Source organism: Cavia porcellus, unplaced genomic scaffold (genome assembly GCF_034190915.1).
Source record: "Cavia porcellus strain 051 isolate PalLab524CR breed Dunkin Hartley unplaced genomic scaffold, mCavPor4.1 scaffold_21, whole genome shotgun sequence".
In the NCBI taxonomy this organism is placed as follows: domain Eukaryota; kingdom Metazoa; phylum Chordata; class Mammalia; order Rodentia; family Caviidae; genus Cavia; species Cavia porcellus.
Window position 1 is genome coordinate 28,331,287 of NW_026947504.1, and position 24,955 is coordinate 28,356,241.

General features: G+C 34.7%; 1 protein-coding gene across 2 annotated transcripts in view; it reads right to left on the reverse strand.

Annotated features, from left to right (window-relative positions):
* Nucleotides 1-24,955, reverse strand: part of Pspc1 (paraspeckle component 1) — a 69,747-nt gene that overhangs the window by 13,936 nt on the left and 30,856 nt on the right. For both annotated transcript variants that reach the window (XM_003477385.5, XM_063232469.1), the window contains 2 exons: nt 24,246-24,330; nt 9,167-9,272 (listed from right to left, as the gene is read on the reverse strand). In XM_003477385.5, the coding sequence (XP_003477433.1) occupies nt 9,167-9,272; nt 24,246-24,330 (191 nt within the window). The remainder of the gene's footprint in view (nt 1-9,166; nt 9,273-24,245; nt 24,331-24,955) is intronic.

Below are 24,955 nucleotides of genomic sequence, written 5' to 3' on the forward strand. Positions count from 1 at the left end.
AGGTACTGACTGATATTAAAGCATCTTGAGATATCATTATCACCTAAGGTAATTCCATCACCTAAGGTAGGGCAATATAATGTTAAAAAAATGCTTGTTAATTATATTACACTCAAAAAGTATTTCAAAAGACTTACTTAGCTTATTTGCCAATCATGACTCTCCTCCAATCACTTCAGATGAAAGTATGGCTTACCATTCTAAATCAAATATTATCAGAACTTACCATTTCAAACGAAAAGACATGAGGTAACTTACAATACAGCACAGTAATAAACCAACTGTATCAGTTAAAAATAAAGAAGGAAACACCTAAACATAAGTTCTACAATAGTGCCAGTACTACACAGTAACACTTTACACTTAGCTGTATTTATCTAAGTATTTAACACCTAAAATCATTTTTACACTCCTGTGTGTCCTCTACACTGCTCAGCACCATGTTTTGAAAAGAGAAAACTGAACAGATGTTTTTCTAAATGGAACCCTCCAAGTCTAACATTGAAGGTATATTGAAGTGTGATCCACGTACTGAAAAGTTATGTGCTGTAAACCAAGCACACAAAGCTGTAGGTTGACTTTTGAAAAATTACTTTTAATTATGATTCTATTAAGAAAGCCATACATCAGTGTAGTTGTACCTCAACAATGTTTGACAACAAAGGTATTATTACACCCACGGTGTGGTAATTCATGAACAGCAAAAACCATGATTGAGATTCACTGGCATTTTAAAAGTATTACATCAACTGACTAATTACCTGAACTTACATCTCAATAACTATATTATAACAAATCTATAATTTTCAATCTCAAAAGTCACAATAATCTAAAATACAAAATTAAGCCTGCAATCTGGTAAGTTAAATAAATAAATGATTGAACACAAAAAGAATCACAGCAATGGTGAGGAGTCAGAGGTACTATATAAACTGATTCTGTATACATTTTCTCTAGAAAGAGAAAAGGAGGAAATCAAGAGTAGAAGCATACACCTATAATTCCAGAACTTGAGAGGCTAAAGCAGAAGGACTGCAGCAAGTTCAAGGCCAACTTGGGCTATATACTGAGTTTAAAAGTACAGTATAGTACAGTATAGTACAACTACAGCATAGTAAGACTGTCTCCATAAAGAGAAGTTGGAAAATATTCTGGATGATGAACCTATCATAAAGTCATCTAAAAGAACACAGAAATAAGTACAATGTAATATCTTCTAGTAAAAAGATTACAATATAAGAGAATTATTTTCATCTGGATTCATTCACACAAGTGTTTTTGTTTTGTTCCTGAGAATGAACTCAGGACCTTCCACTTACTAAGCAGACGCTATGCCGCTGAGCTACCTCCCAAGTGCTGCTTCGTTTTTTTGAATAGGCTTTCAGTATGTACTTTTGGCTGGTCTTGAACTCACCATGTAACACAGACTAGCATCAAACTCTGGAGAATCCTCCTGCCTCAGCCTAAGTGGTGTGACTGCAGGTACTTAGATTGCACATCCACCTCATAAAAGATTTTAAAATTTGAATGATAGGGCAAAGATACCTCTATCTATCTATCTATCTGTCTGTCGTTCTGAGACATAGTCTCACTATGCAGGTTAGGGTGATCCTGAACTCATTAAGTAATCCAATGGACTCCTGGCAATCATCCTTCCTCAGCCTTCCCAGTGTTGGGATTACAGGCATAGGCTAACATGTCCTGCGATACAACTGTTTAGAATCAAAATATATTATTAAGATAACTATATATCCTAGTTCACCTAAAAAAAAGTCATTTTATATCCACTATAAAAAATTTTTAAAACTAATATCCATATTCATTTTATTATAATTTAAAAGAAAACATTTGTTTCCTTACATGATTAGATATGACTGTAACTTTTAAATAGCTCATTGAGAAGTGATTAAAAATTCACCTAGTAAAACCTGACACTTACAACCAAAATATTCCATATCAAAACTCTGAAGATTTTGTATGTACATGTACAGAACATGTATAGAAATTACAAATTTATGCATCTATTCTTGTTTCAAAGACTATAAAAGTCTAAGTAAAAGTCAAACTAAAATTATGTATCATCATAAATATTCAAAAAAAGTCCCTGGCTTATAGTAATCTATTTTTTTAGGTTAATAAATGAAAATGTATTAATCAATATTGATGATAACCACAATACAATGAGACCACTGTACTACTGCTGCATTATCCATTTTGATTTTCATGAATGTGTCCAAACCTACAGGACTGGGCCACAATACACCAGCAATATACAGTTAAGTGCCTAGTAGGTCATACCTAAAACCTAACAACAAATTCCACAAAATCTAATTCTTTAATTATTCCAAGATGATGAGGATAACATATAAAGGTCTTGAAAAATATCCTGTAATTGAATGCTTCATGAGTTTTAGAGTCTCCACTTCATCAAGAAAATCTTCTAGTGCAACACAAATTCTTAGAGATAACTCATAGTAAAAGGATAGTCACTTCTCTCAGAAATTTACAATCATATGAGAAAACTTCTACCTTTCATTAGTAAAACTTAATTAATAGGGATCATTCTGTCAGCAGTAATTCACGAAAATTGATTACTGGCTAGAAATCCTGCTTTGAGTCTTGTATGTCAAACTAGAAGTTCAGTTATAATTAAATTCAAGGAGTAAGGATAACAGTGCTCATATAGGTAGCAGGAAAACAAATAACAGAAATAAGTTGCTGTTTTAAAAAAAAGGTCAAATTTGACACTACTGAGGAAGAGGAGATAACATATGAAAGAAGCTGACTAAAGCTAAACTGACGTAGAAACTCCAAGGAACTAATGAGAGAGAATAACACATTACCACTTCTTCCATAACTTTTGCTCTGCTCTAGAACCAAAACTATCAATGAAACTTCAGCACACTAATTTGGATTCCTCAGGAAACTTGGATCTATGCACGATATGAGGTGGTCTGCTCAGTGAGCCTTCTAAAAACACTGGAAAGAAAGCACAAATTAATTAATTTGCATTATATTTCACATGATCCCATTTTCATGGATTTCCCCCAAACTCTCAGATTGGCTCTGGATCAGAAGTCAGTAACGTTTCCAGTAAAGGGTCAGAGAGTAAACATTCAGGCGTTGCCCTTACAACTACTCAACTCAGTGCCTGTAAGGCAAAAAAGCTATTAACAAACAAAAGAAACACTGTTCCAATGAAATTCTGTCTACAAAACAGGGCATACAAAATAAGGCTGGCATACCACTGGTCTAGATAAAATTAAAAAACTAAAATTTAATGCATTATTAGACACAATACCTTGTACATATGAAGACTGAAAGCTCAATTCACGGTTGCCATACCCAAAAACATAAGGGACTATTCATATAGTATGCTATGCCATTTAAATTGTGTTCTGCATAAATACTAAATCCCCATGCTACACCATGTCCCTTCTTCACTCACATTCCCAAGGCCCATGAAAACTTCAACACAGGGCCAGTGATTTTCAGCCTTTCTGACCAAAAACAATGAATGGTGCACAACTTTCAAAATGCAGACTCTTGCTGGAAATATATTTCAGTGGCACAGCACCTGCCTGGCAAATGCAAGGTCCCCAGTTCAATTCCCGATATCAAGAAAAAAAATAATATAACGTAATACAGAATCTATTTGTGTTTTGTGTCCCATCAAGATGTCCACCACGAGCCTCATGAGCTCACAGGCACAGCTTTTGAAAGGTGACTGACCCATGGGACATTACGGCTAACATAATACATGAGGTGTCACTTGGTTACAGGGAAGTAGGTCACTGGGGGCAGGAGCTAGTAGGGTTCAACTCTCTTACCACTTCGTCCCTTTGGTCTGTGCTTCGTGGTTGCAATGATTTAAGTTGCTTAATTCCCTGGGAAGCTGTTCCAATAGCCCAACTATAGACTGAAAATATAAGTCAATATAAACCTTGCTTCCTTCAACTTCTGGGTGTTAAGTATTTTTTACTAGAAATGTGGAAAGTGATTACATCTCCAACACAGACCAGCTGAATTCGATTATCTAGTGGATGTTGTGTATTTTTTTTAATTTCATAGACGTTTGAAATTTGAGAATTACTATATCTATCCCCACTCCCCCCAAAAAGCAGGAGAGATTAACACATCAGAATTTACTGACTATGCACAGTAAAAATCAATTTCTAAATATAAGACCTAGAGGTTCACATTTTTAAGTCCCCTGAGTGTCTCAAAGATACTGTCCTTTTTTGGGGGGTGGGGGGTACTGGGGATCGAACTCATGACCTTGTTGTGATTGCCAGGCAGGCCCTGAGTTAAACACTCAGCAATACTGCTCTTTGATAAGAGACAGAACACCAGAAGCCTCTAGATACGTTTTATTTTCTTTTGTTAGTGCTGTGGATTGATCCCAAGGCCTCACACATGCTAAACACATGCTCTACAACTGGTCCACACCTTTGATGTATTTTCTTCACGCTTCTGGCCAAAACACTTCATTCATATCCCAGGTGCTACAACAGAACAACCCTGACAAAGGAACAAACTTTTCCCTTACTATGCAATATGGCTTCACCTCCAGATTTACTAAGTGCATGTGCTGAGGCATCCAGGGCTGTTCTCAATTACAGATACTTAGTAAAATAACAATTTGAGTACATATTTAATTTAATGACAGAAACAGAAAAGATGTAAAACACTATTCTTTACTGAAAAGCAAACATTAATCTTTACCAAACCAAAAAAAATAAACTGCTCAGGTTTTAATACTATCATTGAAATTGAAGACTGCTCAAATATTCCTAAGCAAAGTACAATGATACAATTACAAAAGTCAGAATAACATTGCTATTTGAACATTTTTATGATAGTTTCCCAAAATGCAGTATTTACTTCAAGATTTACTCCAATGTAAGCTGTTTCCACAAATACTAATGATCTGTAGTATTCAAATATTTAAGCTGCTAAATCTACAATAACTGAAGCAATCAATATGCAAACAAACACAAGACAATTATAAAACATAATCACATAAAATTCTCACAGTGTCTGGATATATTAATATGTATCCAGAAGCTGTAAAATCTGATTGAAAATTTTAACTTAGTAAATACTACCTGGAAAAAGATCAAATATACACTGATAAAAATAAACCTAAAAATAGCAAGATACCATCAAAATGTGTATATCATTCAGGCAGTCAAAAGTGTGATAATCTAAAAGAATGAAAAACATAATTTATAATTACAAGAGCAATGATCAAAGCTTGATTTGCTAAAGACAATTAAGTTATTAAATAATGTCAAGTTAAAACTGCCTAGGTGCTGACTTATATTAAATCTTAAAAACATACATCCATGAACAGTAAGTCCCTGACTTATGAACTTTGAGTTGCGAACTTTCACAGATGCACTGTACAAGACTCATTTTATCCAATAAGAACAAACCCGACATACAAACATTTTCCCACAACAGAACTAATTCGTAAGCCGGGGACTTCCTGTATATCATAAAATCAAGCTGAAGACAAAGAAAAGTACGACCAGATTTGATAACTGTTTTCCCACATCCTTTGGGGCGCATTAAAAAACATTGTTACCCAGATAAAAAAAAAATGTATTTATTTTGAAGTTCTTAGGCCATACTCTTATATTCTACTGGAATACAGCTAATAAAAGATGAAAAAGAAACAAGAGATTATATGGAAAAACTAATCAAGAAACTATTACTTGTGCAAACTGAACACTTACCATTTCATTACTCACTTTAAACTGAACAGTGAATAAAAGAGAAAGCACATAAGAGGGCCTAATTTCAAACCTTTAAAACAAACAGACAAGATAACAATTTCTTTCAGTGCTGTCAAGGTAAAGACATACTAAGTGAACCCAACTGTATTCCTATTAATACCATGCTTTCCTGTAACACAAAATAGTAGACATATCTAAAGAGCTTTTCTTAGTACTTCTTTTAGTGCTTGCATAGCTTATATTAAAATGAATCACTATGAAGCTAGAACTAAATAAAACTGACACCAAAATGATAAAAGCCCTATTTCTTCACACAATTTCTAATCTCCACTGAAAAACTAAACTCAGAACAGGTATTTACCCCCAAATATTTAATTCCATTGTTATAAGAACTATCATAGCTCATACTACTTGAGATATGTTTACTCCTCCAAAATTTAGAGTACAGTAAATTTCATGCCAGGCTAACACAAATGATAATACAAAACAAAAAAGTATTCCATCCCAGGGTTCCAAAGACATTTTTCTCTAATGGCCTACAGAGCAAAGTTGCTTTGTGTCAAAAAAACCTTGTCATTTTTTATATTTTGGGTGGGGGCTGGGGGGTAGGTGGTTCAGAGGCTTAACATATGGCCAAGCTGGCATGGAATTCCTGGACTCAACCCTATCTTAGCTCCCCGTGTAGCTAGGATACTGGGCACACGATCACTGTGCTAAGCTTCTTCTATCATACCCTCCTAAAAAAGTTAAACAGCATCCTTATATTAGTAGTGAGGCACTGTGAAAATGGGCTATAATAAAAAGGTTATAAATTGGTGACTTAGGCTCTAATCAAATTAACTTCATTTATGTTTCAAGTATGCAAAAATATTTCTGCACCTCCTTGAAAATAATGTACATTAATATTTAAATTTATTATCTAATACTAAGAGCATAATCCTATATAAAAATACCCTATTTTAGAAATACGTAGAAACCAAGAGTATTACCAAATACGTAATTCTTCTAATCTCAACCCTAGATATCTGCAAAATATTACCAACAAAATTAATTTTAAATACAAATATTATTTTAAAATAAGAATTTGCAGTAATGCCATCTTAAAATCTAGCAATGTTTCTGGACACTAAAATTAAACCTCTCTGATATTAATTATACTTATACTAAATGGCAACAAACAAAACTGGTGTAGGGTTTTTAATTGTAAATTATTTCAAAGGTAAGAGTCGACAACTGAATTCATGATATATGCAACATAACTAAATTTAGCAGAACATGTTATATTTATATCTCAATCTAGTCCCCAAAAGTGATACAACATTATTAAATACCTACCTACAAATTGTAAAACTCACATCAAAATATTAGTTAACTCTTTTAGTACCAGCAAACCTTATTACCAAATAGTCCAATAATTACAAGGAGTACAATTTCCTAATCTTCAGTGGAAGACTATTCAAGAAACGTATCTATCACACATGGTTTACACAAACACAAGGAATTATTAGTGTGCTTAAAAGACTTTTTTTTTTTTTTTGGTACCAGGGATTGAAATCACGACCTCGCCCTTGCAAGGCAGGTGCTTATGCCACTGAACTAAATCTCGGGCCTTGTGGGCCTAAAATATTTTAATATTCCATTTTCTAGTATATTTTCATATTGGCAGATCCAATACAATTATGTACAAAAATAACCACCAAAAAATATAAAACTAAGGCATACAACAAAGGCTAAATTCCAAGGGGAAAAGAAGGAAGTGTAAAGTAATGCTAGGAATTACTCAACAAAATTTGTAATGTGTACAACTCTTAACTGACTAATGGAACTTAAAAATCTTATGACACATAAAACATGTTTTTTCTCTTTCATTCTTTCTTTTTTTTTTGGAGACAAGGTCTCACTATATAATCCAGGCTGGCCTTTAACTCATTATACACCCTAGACTGGCCTCAAATGCATGGAGATCCTCCTGTCTCAGACTTCCATGTGCTGGATTACAAGCATGCACTACTATGCCTGGAATAAAAAGGTTTTCCAACTAAATTTCTATGCAAAATAATTTTCACTCAAAAGATATATTGTTGACAGGAAGATAAATATTTCTTGTTATGTAAACTAGAAATCGTTTTATAATAGGTATTCCTTTCTTCACAAACTAAAGACTGAATCTAGGGCCTTTACACTGAACTTCATCCCCATCCCTTTATTAGGCAAGTCTCACTAAGTCACTAATTTGCCCAGCCTGATCTTGAATTTGTGATCCTTCTGCCTCAGTCTCACAGACTGCTTGAATTACAGGTATGCATCATCACACCCAGCTAAGTAAGTATTCTTTCGTTAACACAAAGGTTTTGAAATTGCCTAGGAAAAAGAAAATGGAGACAGAGAAAGTCAGACAAAATGGATTAATAATGTGAAATAGTATTTATAACCTTATAATATTGGTTATTTTTCAAGGTAAATATTCACTAATTATCGTTATTGTAAAATAGATAGTAGAAGAGCCGGGGATTTAGCTCAGTGGCATAAGCGCCTGCTAGGGAAGCATGAAGTCATGAGTTCGATCCGCTGTACTCCCTCCCCCCCCAAAAGAAGTCTTCCTTGCCCCAACATCATGCCTGCAAAAAAATTCTTGGTGAGATAAATTTTTTGAACTCCACTCCAACACGCAGAAAATTCAGAGATAAAGGACTGTATTAAACACTTCAAGGGTGTCAGCAAAATCCAGGATATGAGATACTGTACAACATAAACCTTCATTTCAAAAAAATTGGGAAAACTTTAAAAGGGAGTGGTAAACTATACACTAAAAATGGACACATAAAAAAAGAAATGAAAAAAATTTTTATAAGATTACACAGAGCTAGACTTTGGTAAAAGAACTAGTAATTTTTAATACAGGATAAAAGTATTTTAAAGAAAAGACTTCGTCTTTTAGAGATACATACTGAAAATACTTATAAACTGTACTGTTTGATATAAAGTATTTCAAATAAAATAGTTTTTCAGAAACAATATAGGTATAAAGGTAAGTCCTGTGCTTAAAACTGTTATGGGTAAAAGATGAGCATATGCTAGACACCATCTGTATACATCTGAAATCTTCCAAAACAAAGACTTTTTCAATCAGTATACAGTTGAAATCAGTTCAGAGAAAACATTTTCATCAATTTCCAATTTATAAACATTTTTTAAATAATCAGTTAAAACAGAAAAATACAAATCGATTTCATGAAACATGAATATTGCTTTAAGAAACTAATTTTAATGTACTACCTGTAAGAGTAAATAAAACAGTAGTTTAAATATGACACATTCAGAAAAGTCAGATAATACACTATCTTACAAACCAGTTTAAAAACTCCAAATACGGATCACCCACCTGACAATACAAAATCACTTTAATTAACTAGTAGTTTACTTACATTTTCCATATAGTTTGGTTTAAAGCCTTCTTGCTGTCGCCTCAATTCCTCCTGTTCTCTGTGTCTGATCATTTCTTCCTCACGACGGCGATGTTCCTCTTCATGTCTGGAAATATTTTTTTAAAACATTTCATTACTATAATATGTGAACCATAAAGTACTGTATTTCATGTAAAATAAAATAATCTATACACATTACAACTAGATAAATCTGAAAATGAATGTGGTATCCTAGATTAACTTTTCATTTTCTATTTTCTTTTAAGCCTCTAATAAATAAATAAAAGTAAACAGAAACCAAGGTAAAACAGGACAGTTATACGCTTCCATTTAAAAAATTAAGATTCAAAAAAGCTCTTGCACTATGAAAAGATTGAACACTTGTGATCTAGGACTACAGCAGTTTTTAAAAAGACACTCAAAACACATCCAGAAATAAGACACCTTAAAGAACCACACAGCAGCTGGACACAGTAGCACATGCTTCCAATCCCAGCATTTGGGTGGCTGAGGCAAGAATAGTGCAGAATTTGAGGACATCCTGGGCTCCGAAGTGAGTTCAAAACCAATCTGACCTACACAGCAAGATCCTCTCTCAAAAACCAAAAACAGAAACAAGAAAGAACCATATGACCTAGACACAAATTCTATTATGTGCAAAACAATGAAGTATTAAGGGCCCTTTTTTGCCCTGTGTACTCAATTCCCTGGTGCTACCTACCAAGAACTGCCTTTGGTAAATTACATTTTCTACCATAATAATTTACTATCACAAACTTCTCTAGGGCTGCAGTAGCTAAGACAAAGATCACATCACCTACATGGCCTAAAATATTGGCTGTCTTACCCTTTTTCAGAAAAAATTTGCCAGCTTATATCTAAAAGCAAGTAAATCTTTAACCAAAAATTCTGTATGTGCAGATTATAATGGCATATAATAATAATTATTCAAAAACAATATTGAATAGACATGCACAATGTATCGGCATTAAACCAATTAAATTCAAATATATCTGCCTTATACATACTCATAAACCATAATAGTAACTGAAATAGTAAAATCTATATAGAACAGGTATGTTCAAGCTACACTTACAAACACATTTCTACATTTGCAATTCAGAATACTCCAATTTCAAGATAATGTCATGTCCTTTGTTCCACAACACCACGGTTCAACAAAAGACTTCTTTTTTTTTTTTTTTTTTTTTGGTCTTTTTCCTTTTTATCGGTACCAGGGATCGAACTCACGACTGCCTGCTTGCAAGGCAGGCACTTATGCCGTTAAGCTAAATCCCCAGCCCCCAACAAGACTTCTAATTAAAAGGGTGGTTTATTACACTAATAAGATAATGCTATTTCTGAATTTCAAGCAAACTGGATCACTTAAGATTATTATCTAATATTAATCCTTAGAAATATTCCTGTAACTGTATTCATCTATTTTCCATATACTAACACATACATAAATTTTACTATTAACAGAATACAGCCAGCTGAATATGTTAGCACATGCCTACAATTCCAGCACTCTGGACGCTGGGACAGAATAATTGCTGAAAATCTAAGTCTTCTCTGAGCTACACAGTGAATTCAAGGCCAGCCAGAACGACACAGGAAGGCCTTGCCCCAAAAAACTAAAATACTCCAAGGTCAATATGCTTTAAAATTTAGATTTTTATTCGAATTTGCCAACAAACAAACAAATGAAGAGGGAAAATGTTAGCATCTATGTTCCCAGTGTTTTACACATAAGCGTTCCATAAGTGCCCACATAAAGATTTCTAAAATAAGTAACTAAGTTAAACATCCACATAATTTGAAAAATGTTTTACATGAATACAACATGACTTCAAGTAAAGCTTCACCATTAAATGCACTGATACATTAAAATACACTGAAAATCTGATGATACATACTTTAAAAATCTTTGCATCCAAATCTTGTCTTCAAATTTACAGACAGAATATGAACTTCTGGGGGGCCTACATCTAACACACAATATAAAATGCGCAAACTCATTACCGGTGAACAAAACAGAATTATCTTGTACAACAGCGCAACGCTATATATACACACAGGTGCAGTGAGGTACAGACATAAATAAATATGGTGGTACTATGTATAAATACAAAGGCTGACATCATGTCAGCATAAATGGGTAACAATTAAAGATCGCTGGAACCAAGGAACTGATCTGTTACAAAGAATAAGGTCTGCACTGGCAAGAAAGAATGTCTACAATACTACAATACTATTGTCAAGAAAAAAGTTACCGAAGAACAAGACCTCTACCACTACTTTAACAATCATATGTATCAGTCATGGTGGACCATCTATAGTCCTAGTTATGCTGGGGGCAAGAGAGTCACTTTACATTCACAAACTTTGCCTGGCTGAGAGGAGAGTGTGCTCCTCAGAAATAAAAGCTACCTCTGTCTGCCATTCAGTAAAAATTCTATATGGTATGCGGTACCTCAATAAGGGTTTATCAGATGGCTTCCTAGGGATAGGACTATGTGTTTTGAGAGGGAGAACCCCCTTCTCAGGCCCTGTCAGAAGCACATCCTGGAACCAACACAGCCTGCTCCTGATGTTCGCTGTCTGGGACAAGCCTATCAGGTCTCCCCAACACAAAGGTGTGGTAACCCTTCTTTCACATTATTTTCTTTGTCTGTTTGTTTGCTAGTGGCAGGAGGACCACTGTGAATCGGGACAGTCTGGAACAAAATATATTCAAGGCCAGCTTCATCTGTACAGTGAAACCTTGTCTCAAAAAGATAAACTAAATCAGATTTTGAGACAGAAGCCTCAAGGGACAGAAATCTGGGATCAGAACACCAGTTGCAAGTCAGTACTGAAACTCACTAGGACATGAGGACCCTGGATGGGCAGCAGTTGGCTGAAACTGAACATGGAGACATTCATGAACTCTGTGCTCATTAAGAGCAAGTGTGTTCTGACTGCTTGTGGTGGCTCCAATGTTCTTCCCAAAACTCACTGCCACAAGAGTAGAAAGAGTGGGTAACTTTGAGAAGTGATGGGGCAATATTACGTTAATTATTCAATTTATTCATTTTGGGACCTTTTGTATATATAATATTATGCACTAACTTACTTCTAATCTAATTCTATTTTGTTCGGAGAATATACTCTGTAAGAGCATCTTTTTACAGTTATCCAGGTTACCTTTACGGTTCAACATAAGGTTGGACTTGGTGAATATTTCATGTGCTCTTGAACATAACTTGTATTTCATGGTAGAATGTTAATGGGATTACATAAGCTGATGCTGTGTTTTAAATGTTCTCTTTATTGGTTAATGTGTGTGTGTGTGTGTGTGTGTGTGTGTGTGTGTGTGTGTAGCTGGTCATTTAATGAGTGGTGTAATGACCCAATCACGCTTATGGTTCTTATCTGTTGTTCGGTTTAGTTCCATTATTTTTTGCTGCATGTACTTTGAAACTCCACCTTTAGGCACACAAACATTTGTGTTTGCTATATATTGTGGCATACTAATCATTATCAAGAGTACTTCATATCAGCTAGATTCCTTACCTTGAAGTCTTATTTTATTTTATAATAACAAAGCACTTTAACTTTCATGTAACTGATGTTTGCACAATACTATATTAACATCTTTCAATTTGAGTTTTATAAATTTCAAGTCTATAATTTGTTTGAAGCCATTTGGTTTCAGATCTCCTATGTCTTTATAACAGCTTTTAAGAACATACAGGATCAAGACACTAAATTATGATGCCTGCTAGATACAGCTCCATTGCTAGACTTGTTCAGCAGTACATATGCTCACAATCTGTTGAAGGACCCAAAGCATAGAAGAGTTCTCAGTAACATCTGAAGGACTTCACAATGGTGATAGGCAAATACGTAATGAAGTGAGAAAAGGAATGAAGAAAATGCTAAAGGTAGAACTATGTCAAGTAGTCTCTTATCATGGTCTTCTTACTATAATGTCGCAGCCTGTGAAGAATTTAGTGATCCATAAAGACTTTATTTTTTTTGTACCTGGGATCGAACTCATGACCTCACGCTTGCCAGGCAGGCGCTTATGCCGCTGAACTAAATCCCTGGGCAAAAGACTAAGTATTTATAGCACTGAAAGTAAAACCAAAAAGTTAGGAACTCCAAACAAATTCTTTTAACTTCCCTCAAAATATACTTTTGGTTAATGTTTGGTCTATCTTCTATTAAAACAAAAAGTCCACATTATTTGGTCTAAAAACCAAAGCTGCCTCAGCTCAATGGATCTCTTTGACTTAACTGCTACAATATTTTTCATTTGACTATCTTGAACATATAGATTTGAAATTGGGCATGGACTAGGGGAACATGCCTTTAATGCCAGCACTTTGGGAGGTTGAGACAAGAGGATGGAAAATTCAAGCAAGGCCTGAGCAATTTAATGATACTCTCTCTCAAAACAAAAAAATATAAAACAGCTGCCAATGTGCTATAAAGGCCCTGGGTTCAATCCCAGTTACCTAAAAACAAAAATAAAAAGGTTTGATGGGTATCATAAAACAAGTTGTTAGGCCGAATTTGTTTTTCTTTTTCTTTACATGTAAAACTACTCAATTATAAGATAGTGTGTCACATTTCTTACCAGCCTTATAATTCATTTCATAAGCAGTTTTCTGGTAAGATTATAACAAATTTACCACAGTCCACATTTGCTACTAGACAAACATAAAGGTTATCCAACAAATTATATCATTACTGTTGAGGTTTTGTTTAGAAGAGGTCTCACTATGTACTTTAGGCTGGTCTTAAACTATGTAGCCCAGTCTGGCCTTAGAGTGCAGGGATTACCCCAGTGAACTAAAACACCTGGCTGAGATACCTTTATTAGTAGAATCTCATGCCCTTGCTTATTTTACATAATGAAAAAATGTACAATGAATGAATATTCATCATATCAAGCAACCAGTATTCCAGTCTATGACTATAATATTAGAGTACAGTGGTACCTTGGTTCACAAATTTAATTATTCTCACAATTGTGGTTGCAACCAATCTGCAAGCAGAGTTTATATTACAAATTTCCTTAGGTACTCCATACTATTCCTGTGCATCTCTTTTTAATGACCTGATCATGTTATCTAATATGTGCCTCACTTAAAGGCCAGAAATTGTGACGTTTTTTTTTGTTCCCTACATTATCCAGGCTTAAGGTACCGCTGTCTCCCTCACCCTTATAAAAAGTTTGAAAAAGTAATAGTATAAATTTCCTATATACACCCCATCCCTCTCCCAATAGTACTATCACATAACATGTTATAACATATAATTATGAAAGCCAATAATAAACATTTGTAAAACATTATGAATAATGGGGCTGGGGATTTAGCTCAGTGGCATAAGCACCTGCCTTGCAAGCAGGCGGTCGTGAGTTCAATCCCCGGTACCGGTAAAAATGAAAAAGACAAAAAAAACAAAACAAAACATTATGAATAACTACCCACCTTATTTAGATTTTAATTTCTCCACTAATGTTCTCTGATACAGGACCATATCGAAACCCTATCTACACTATTTCTTATGCTCCTCCAGCTTACCTTTATCATAATTTTTAAGTTATTCTGTAGAATTTTCTTCAATTTGAGATTGTCTCGTACTTTCTCATGATTATTTTCTCATACTATTTGGCTGGATTTCCACCCCCTGAATAGTATTCAAGAGGTGCCTTGGGGCACAGCACCTGCCTGGCAAGCATGAGGTCATTGATTTCTGACACCAATTTTATACTACGGATAGTATGAAATTTAATACTTTGCCATGATGGTATCTGATAGGTTTCTCCAATTTGTGTTTCTGTTTGTTTGTTTTAGACAACACGAGGAATTGAACTCAACCTAGGACTATTACACTACAGTCCTTTTTTAGAAAAAAGGGTTTTTTTAAGAAAAATTTTACCTGGATATGGTGACTGAGAGGCTCTGTATATGGTTCCAAAGCAATGCTGAAGAGACTTTTCTGACCTTCATAGCGGCAACAGGTTAATTTATATTAACATGGGTCTCACTTAAACTTGATCTTAAACACTCAGCAGAAAAGCATAACTAAATGATGTATGAAAGAAAATAATACCACAGTAGTAAAAGCTAACTACAGAAAGGAATCTAACCGCTGTTTCCTGCTGACAGTTTCCAGCTATGCCAACAAATGACCACTATTAGGGTTCAGTGAGGCTAAAACATTACCGTGGAATCTATAAAACTCAAAGATAACTTTTAAATTCTTTAACCAAAATTGTTCTTCAAAAACACCAAACCCCCCATCTTTTCGCAGCAAAACTAGAGGGGCTTATGACAAAAAGTATCAGATTTATATATGTATCAGTAGAGGGATCTAAAAGCCAACTGGTTAAAACTGCTATTCTACCAGGTTCTGGGTATGGCTCTTTCCTCAATCTGCCTTTAAATCTGAGTACTTGTGCTTAAATTATACATGCTTTAACTTCTTGGAGAATTTGTTCATCTTGCTTAGAAGTTGCCAAACTGACTGATTATGTAAAATGGAACTAAAAACACCCTGTCAGGCTCCTTTTACCAGGACCTACCAAATGGACCTTGTGAAGGGAAGATCATAACTGGTAAACTGCAACATGACTTGTGTCCAAGGCCCATTAGATTAAGGCCCATTAGATTCACTCCCAGGAGAAGCCCATGGCTGCAGCTACCACTATCCCAACCCTTCTCAGCTCAAATCAGCTAGACAGAAACTACATCCATTCTCCCCCAACTGCAGCAGGGGTACCTCTTGAGAGTGGGGAGTATTATAGACAACTAGGTTAGGTAGAAATATTATAGTCAGAAAGACCTAAGCCCTCAAGGGAATCAGTGCAGAAGATGAGAACACAAGGGAATTGTGACTAGAAGGCCATCAGATGATTAAAATCACCACCTAGCTAGATTTGCATAATTCCCAAAAGGATTAACAGAATCTTCAAATTAATGGTACCACCTTGAGATTTTCCATATAAAGAACCATTATCTCATTTGGGTGGGCCATCCTCTCCCACCAAGACTAAGACTACTAAAACTACTGCTACTCCAACTAAGACTAAAGGTAAGAACTAAAACTATAGATGGTTATCAACAAAGGTTATAATGTCATCCAAATGCCTTTGCTACTACTGGATCAGTATTAATCAAGTGTCTATATCTGTAATTGTACTGGTTGATTAGTTTTGACCCACACTGTACCCATCTCATAATTCTGCTTAGAGAAGTGGGCTCACTGACATCCCATAAGAAACCCCCGTCTCTCAGGAGCCATTCCTATTCCCCAACAAATTTTCCTTCTCTTTAAAAAAAAAAAAAATTTAAGCCAGGTGTATTGGCCCAGGATTGTAATCCAAGAACTCAAGAAACTGAGGCAAGAGGATTACGTAAGTTTAAGGCCAGGCTAAACTACATGGTGCAACTCTAATGTCTTTTTGAGACAGGGTCTCCCTCAGTCACTGAATTGCCCAAAATGGGCTTAAATTTATAATTTTCCTACCTCAGATCATACTCAGCCTAAATTTGCTATTTTCCATTGGTATTTAATGTAAATTTAAGACGGGAAAATGCTGTTTCTCACATTTCTCCCCACACAACATCCATCAGTACTGTACTTACAACTCCAGTATTTGCTTGCTAGAGTCTATCTCCTTTATTCCTTCTGCATTTACCAGGTTTCATAAAAAAACCATAGTGACTGGGTAGATGTGACCTGGCACTTTGGAGGTAGATAGGAAGATAATCAAGGTCAGCCTGGGTACACAGTAAAACTACATAGTGACACCCTGTCTCAAAAAACTCAAACATCCCTCCATTAGTAATTAAAAAGGAAGAAATTGTTCAAATAGGAAGGTGAACAAGGGTAAAGAGGAAAAATAAGAAGGAGGGAAAATATAGAGAAAAACTTTTGTAAAAGCGAGGCATGGCAGCTCACCCGTTATGCCAGCACTGTAAAGGCTGAGGCAGGAGGATCGTTGTGAGTTCAAGACCAGCCTGGGCCACAAAGTAAGCTCAAGGCCATACTGAACTACATAGTGAGATCCTGTCTTAAAAAGACAAAAACTTTTGAAAATTAAAAGAGCAGGAGGAAAAATTAAGTGGCTTTTTTTTTTTAAGACACAGTTTTGTTACGTAGCGTAAGCTGGCCCCAAACTCACAGCAATCCTCTCAATTTCCCGAAAGCTGGGATTATAGGTGTGTGTCACCACATCAGACTAATCAAAATATATTTTGTACAAATACGAATTCCTTACAATGAATGTGATCATGATGTATATTTAAAATACACTAAATATAATTTTCTTAAAACTGCAGTTTTTAAAAACTATATTACAGTAAAAAAAAAATGTTAATATTAATCCCCTTCAAAATTACTCCCCTTCACTTCATATACAATCATTCCTTCATTCTTGCCACTTTCTGAAGCAGTTCTACAAATCCTCTTTCATGCATGGTCTTTAGTCACCCACAGTCCTGAGCATCACTTCTTTTTTCTTAGGGTGGCGGGGAAGGGTTTCATAATGCAGTCCAGGCTGCCTTAAAGTTGCAGCAATTCTCTTGCCTCAGTGTACTGAATGCTGGGATTACAGGTATGCGACACCACATGCAGCCTTTTCTGCCTTTTTTTTTTTTGAGACAAGGTCTTGCTATGCATTTCAGGCTGATCTGGAACTTGCTATACAAAAGCCCAGGCTGACCTTAACTCATGGACATTTCCTGCCTTGGTCTATCTGGCCTGCTTCCCGGGCTTTTGACTAAGATCAAGTGGATGACAACCAGCAGCACCAGTCATACTATTTTTTTTTTAATCACACCTTTTTGAAGTACTGAAGAAACAGTATTTCAAAAAGTGCCAGAAATAAGCCTGGGATATACCTCAGTGGCATAACGCCTGTTTGGCAAGTACAAGATTCCAAGTTCAATTCCTGATAACCAAAAATAAAGTGCCAGGAACAATGAAGTATGCTTGAAGCAAGTAAATGTATTTGAAGGAGACCAAAGGCATGTATTTTGAGGGAGACTAATGTGTCTTTTACATTTTAAAGTTTAAACATTCGCTATTTTTTTTTTACACTTTTTTTTTCTTTTTTCTTTCTTTTTATCGGTACCGGGGATCAAACACATGACGGCCTCCTTGCAAGGCAGGTGCTTATGCCGCTGAGCTAAATCCCCAGCCCCAAACATTCACTATTTTAATCGCCCTTGTATTAAATGAAATTGTACTGTAAGAACTATTCATAGGCCTTTCATAACTTAAAATGTAATGTTATCATATTTACATTTTGTTGTTCAAACTGTTCCAATACTGACAAATAGAAGCTCCAATATTTCTTATTGTATTTGAGCATTTTTAATTTTTAAACACACTGCTGGGGATTGAACTCAGTCTTTATACTAAACGACACCTGCAGGTCTTTTTAATTTTTACTTTGGAGACAGGCTCTTGCTACACTAGTAAGATGCCCAAGCAGGGTCTGAAGTGATTATCCTGCCTTAAATTTATAATCCATGATTATAAACAACACACTACTGTGCCTGGGTCTGTGATTTTTTTCTCTCTGGCACAAGATATCCTAGTCTTGTCTTTTTCAAACTTCTTTCATCTTTGAGACAGGTTCTCACTCTGTATTTCAGGCTAACCCTGAACTCATTATGTAGGTCAGGTTAGTTCTGAACTCACAGCAATCCTTCAGAGCTCTCAAACACTGGGATTATAGCTATGCGCCACTATGCCTGGCTTCACCTTGGATCTTTAAGTCCTACAACCAACCACTTCTTCAAAGAGCTCTGATTCTTGTGCTCGCACATATACTAAAAAGAGCTCTGATTCTTTTCTAGAAAACAGTGTTTAGAAAAAGATGTGGGCACTAGATATTCACCTTATTACTGGAATATCACCTCTTCCCAAGGCCTCTTAGTGGACAGAAATGGAATTAATTTACTATAAATACATCTCTTTATTTCTGCCATCTACCTGTCACTGCAGAATCAGCAAAAAAAAAAAAAAGTATACACAGAAAGTTAGTCACACTAATAAACACCTCTAAACTAATGGAAATCACTCAACACCTCTTATTGCAACACCTGGGACATAAGACTAATTTTGTTATAAAAGTAGAAAACATGGATCTGTCACAGACCCATGTTTATTCTTTAGACTATTTATACTTATGAATTAATTTTATGAGTCTTATTAAACAATCAGTAAGTACTTAACGGGGAAAAATACCACAAAAATACTATTAAATTTTTACTATTTAGTGTTTATTTTTAAAAAACCATCAAAATTTTTAACATCAACTGTTTCTTTATACACTGAGTCTAAAAAAGAACAAATAAATTTTTACATAAACTACACTGAAAATACGAATACTAATTTAGTTTTTTAAAAAACTACTTCAATTATCACATCTATGGCAGTCTACATATATAACAAGGGCATGCTCCATAAACATATATCTCTTATACTAACAGCAAATGCATTTTGCTTTCCTAAAGTTTTTGCAGGATAAACTTGACACGCCTCAGTGTTCATTCATGGTCAGGATTCCTTATATAATATAGTGTCATTCCTACATGTAGTCCCTATACTGGTCAGCTTGTGCTCTGTTAGTAAACATAGCTCCAATAGAACACTTGTAAACCAACTGTCAAATATCACATTCTTACGAGTTTGGGAGATGGAAATGACACAGCAACATCATTCACTTTATTACTACACAAATAAGGAGCTGATTGATGGCTGAGTTCCAGCATAAATGTCTAAACTGAAAGTGTGTAAGTCTTTACATCTGCAAGGGCATAATTTTTTTTTTTAACCGTATTTTCACTCATCGTTTTTCAGTAGGTCTTTTACATTTCTGCAATCAACATGAGAAATCCCTGCTAAGTACAACAGACCTATGAATGCTTTCAGTTCAGCTATTGAGGTATCATAATAAACACATATTTCAGTATAGTTACAGGTACACACAGAACATTTTACTTGTATTTCAGCCTCTTTGTATTTCACAGCATCTTGAAGCATTTCATCTGTTACAATTTCCAACACTAAGCAGCAGTGCAGCCTTTCTGTCCAATACATTTGATCGCTATCAAAATCCTCACCATATTTTCAAAACTAGTTCTAATACTGGGTCGTTCTAACAATGGATGGTTGCATTTGGTTGTGACCATTTCTAAACATTTCAGCTAGTCAAATAGGTACTCACATTGCTGTCTTTTCATCATCTGAATCAAAGAGGACTGCATTCCCTGAGTTTGTATCAAGTGATTCTGTCTCCATTTCACTGTCTTAGGAACTTTGGCTCACATGGGCAGTGTCAAAGTCATCATCAACCTATACTCACACCACTCTTCTGGTATGAAAGCGTGAATTTTACCATAATGGATCACTTTCATTATCCATGCATGAGTAATCTGATAATTCACTGTTGACCTCCTCCAAAACTTGCAAATCTGGCTTTTTTATGTGCCACTGTACTGAACTGGACTACTTGTACCAGAAAAATTAAAAGAAACAATTTTTCAATACTAGAGTGGTGTGGGTCTACTGGACTCTCTGTGATGTTCAGGTAAACATACACAAAATAAAGTTACATAGAGCATAAGGAAGGTGGAAAAAATCCTATTTTCAACTTTTGCACATGTGCTCAGTATGCCATTTGTCATACCTAGTAAGTAAATACAGACTGCTTTTTGTATCCCTCAGGAAAAGGTGCTGAGATGTACACCTGGCTACGACCAAGCTAAAGTACAAATTACAGTACAAAAGTAAGAAATAGGCTTGCAGGACCCAATCTTATTTTCTTTTAATTGTAGAAGGTAACTTGTATTAATCTCATGTTGTCTAAATTTAGTATTAAAATACTTCTACAAGCTTTTCTCTTCCTAGCATATACTTTTTTTTGGCAGACTTTGTATGAAATAATATGGACTTAATTCTGTTACTTCAGATTCCAACACCACAAGATTCATTTTTGTCTCTGTTCTTCAACCCAAAATGAGAAACCAGGGTATTTACTAAACCATCAGTATTTACTAAATTGTCACTTAAAAAATAGCAATTTATCTCTTTAGGCATGCCTTGGGATACCCCTAAGAGGGAATATAAGAAAATATTTGAAAACCATGGCCCTAAACTAAGAAAAACGGATTGTGAGACCAGTGACCTACCTGAGCACTAGTGTATCACCGCAAGCACTGAATCTCTGTCTGCCATATGGTTAGTAAGAAAGTCACACCTAAGCAAATGTCACATGCCTGACAGAGGTGCCCAACAACTTTTGGGCTCAATTGAGATTCTGAATATTTGTTTCAACTTGTAACACACATGCTGAATTCTGATCAAATAATAGTAATATTCTATGTACATTCTAAAAATACAGTCAACCTATGTTGCTACAGTGTTTTAAATGTGCATATAACACACACATGCATGAAAATTCTTAAATCACAAAGAAAATACCGGCTTCTACTTCAGGCAATGCAAATCCTGGTGGCCTTCCCAGAAATAAGAGTAAAGACAGAATTTCAATGCTTCTGTAGAGGAAAAATTTAGGCATAACGTCTTCCAGGAACATTAAATAGGAGACATTATCCCAATAACAAAGCAAGCAAAAACAAAACAACACAAAGCCAGGCTCATTTATTCTCTTACTCAGAAAATTTACCAATGCAGAGGTAAACCATATGGCAGTGTGTATATTTTGTACTTTCTTCTAAGAAGCTCAATAATCCCTTTTATCAGATAACCCATTCACATAAAAAACTTAGAAATTTTTAATAAAATTTGTTTATACCAAATCCCAGAAAACCAAACCTTTTAATTTTCTTCACATTATTTTCAAAACACAAGTAATTATTCTTTCTGTGAAAAATTAAGACTGCACTAGAAAACAGAAGAACTAAAACAGAAGAAACACACACAGCTTTGCAAATTTTAGCCTATATTCTTAAGTGGCTTACACAATGTATGTATGATTCTATTAGTCTTAAAGAGCTGTCAATTAAGATAGTGTTTTGTAGAATTATTTAGGGTCCTTATTATCTTTCCTATCACCTTTCAGTGTAGTTATGGAATTTAATTATAAAATAGGTTCATGTTATTATTTTAATAATTAATATTAGCATTTAATATAAAATATGTAATTTTTAACACTTATATATTTAATATTTAATAGTCTCCTCCAAATTACACAGTGTTTGGTTTTAATTATCTGGAGTCTTTTTTGGGAAAAGGAGACTAAATGGTAGGGTACTATTTTTAAAAGTCTAGCTATTTGTCAAATTTAAATATGTGGAAAAAGCTGGATTCTGATAAGTTTTCATGTTACAGAAGGGGAAGTTTCTATTTCTTTGTAAAAGCAGGAGCAGTATAAACATGTTTGGATAAAAAGAAACAAAGAGTTGTATACCTGTAGCTCTCAGAATTTAATCACCTTTGGTGCTACATTTTTTGAACTAGTAGTTAAGGAGGAAATTCTCAGACTGCATTTCTAACAATTTCCCAAGAGACAATGCATATAATTTGGAAATCATACATGAGTAAATTGAAACAGAAATATATACACATATTGATAAAATCAGGTAAAAAGTTGGAAAAATACATCAAAATACATAGAATATCACCTATTTACACTCTAGAGAAGCCTCATTTGACTTTTTCACTTTCTTCCTTACTTTTTTTCTATTTCATAAACAGCTTACTTTTTACAAGTACTTACTACATTCATAGCACTTTCAAAATCGAAATTTCAACTTGCTTCATCTATCACAACATTTAAAGTATTTGAAACTTGAAAGACAAGTATTTATCCTATTATATATCACAAAAAAATATTCCAGGCACAAAGGAAAAATTCCAGGTACAACATTTTTCATACCTTTTGGATCCAACCACTCTCCTAAACTTCCTTAGTTACTATAAAGGTTTTAAATTATATGTTACTATATAAGTTAATTATATAAGTTACTATATAAGATTTTGAATTGATAATTACGTAGTGTTGCTTTTCAAATGCCCATAACGTTCTCATCAGTCTTCCCTAAGAAATCCTTTTAAACAACTATCAGTAGCATTAAAATGCACGCATTTTAACAGTAGTGTTATAATAGTGTCACTTTAATTAAGGAAACTTGGTTACCCACTCCAGCTATCCAAGCACTCAGAAGGCTGAGACAAGAAGACTGCAGTGAGGCTACACAGTGAGTTCAAGGAAGCATGAACTATATAACGAGACTCTATCTCCAAAAAAAAAAAAAAAAAAAAAAAAAAAAAAAAACACGAAGCCAGTTGCAGTACTACACACCTTGAATCCCAACACTCTGGGAGGGTGATGCAAGATGATCAAAAGTTTGGGCCAACTTGGGCAACTCAGAAAGACCCTGACTCAAATGAAAAATGTTTTTACAAAGTTAGGGATATAGTTCTTTCAGTAAGGTGATCTTGGATTAAAATTACTGATACCAAAAAATGAAAGAAGAAAGAAAAGATATGAAGCTAATAGCAGGTTAAAAATTGTTTTCTGCAAAAATGGTCTGGTAGCCAGGGATTTAGCTCAGTGGCATAAGCACCTGAGTGGAAAAGATGACGTTATGAGTTCGATTCACAGTACCAAAATATAAATAAATAAATAAAGGTCTGGTAAATCAGTAAACATTCTTATGATAAATTACATGTAGGGGCTGGGGATTTAGCTCAGTGGCATAAGCACCTGCCTTGCAAGCAGGCGGTCATGAGTTCGATCCCCACTACCGATAAAAATGAAAAAGACAAAAAAACAAAAAAAAGAAAGAAAGAAAGAAATTACATGTAATACTTCCTATGTCCCTTATTTAACTAAAGTATATGCAACTGAAGTATCCTTAACCACATAAAAAGTCCTAAGAAGTAATCATCTACATGTATTAAAAATAAGCAACTTTCTTTTTTTTTCTCTATTTGTACCACTTGTTTCTAATGGGTAGTGGGACTGCTTTTAACATACACAATGAAAACAGTTTACATGCACATATACATTCACATTTATACTACAATGAAGTTCTCTTACCTAAGTTGTATTTGCTTCCGTTTTTGCAGCTCTTGGTTTCTGAGTTCTTCCAAGCGTCTGAGTTCTTCCTGACGTCTCATTAGATCTAAAAATATTGACTGTACATTAACATCTTTAATTTCTCTTTGAGCTTTTATATCAGTAAACACAGATTCTCTGTTCCTGACAACATACTTAATAAATTCTTCATATTTGTCAACTAACTTGTATTTTGCTGTTAATCTTTTCCAATGATAGACTTTAAATTACATAATTAATTAATTACGCTTTCTGGGCATAGTTTCTAGGCATGTTTATAAAATAAGAAAACTTACCTTTATGATTATAACCTAAAACAGTTACTTTTTGACTTAAGGTCTGGAATATATTCAAAACAAAATAATAACTATATTAACACACTTTCATTTACAACCTTAAATTACAGGATTTCTCTAAAATGAATGCAAAGTCCAAATAGACACCAGGGGAAACATCAGCAAAGGGAACTTCAGCTAGACCTGATGGCACACACCTGTAGTCACAGAAGATCAATGGAGAATTCAAGGACAGTCCAAATTACACAGTGAGACCATCTCAAAAAAAAAAAGTCAATAAAACCACCAGATAGAAGGCAGAAATAATGAAACAGATCACTGCATAGAATTCAATGTCCCACACCTTGATGTTAACAAGACTGTTTCAAACCACTAAAAACTCCTTCCAACTGTCAT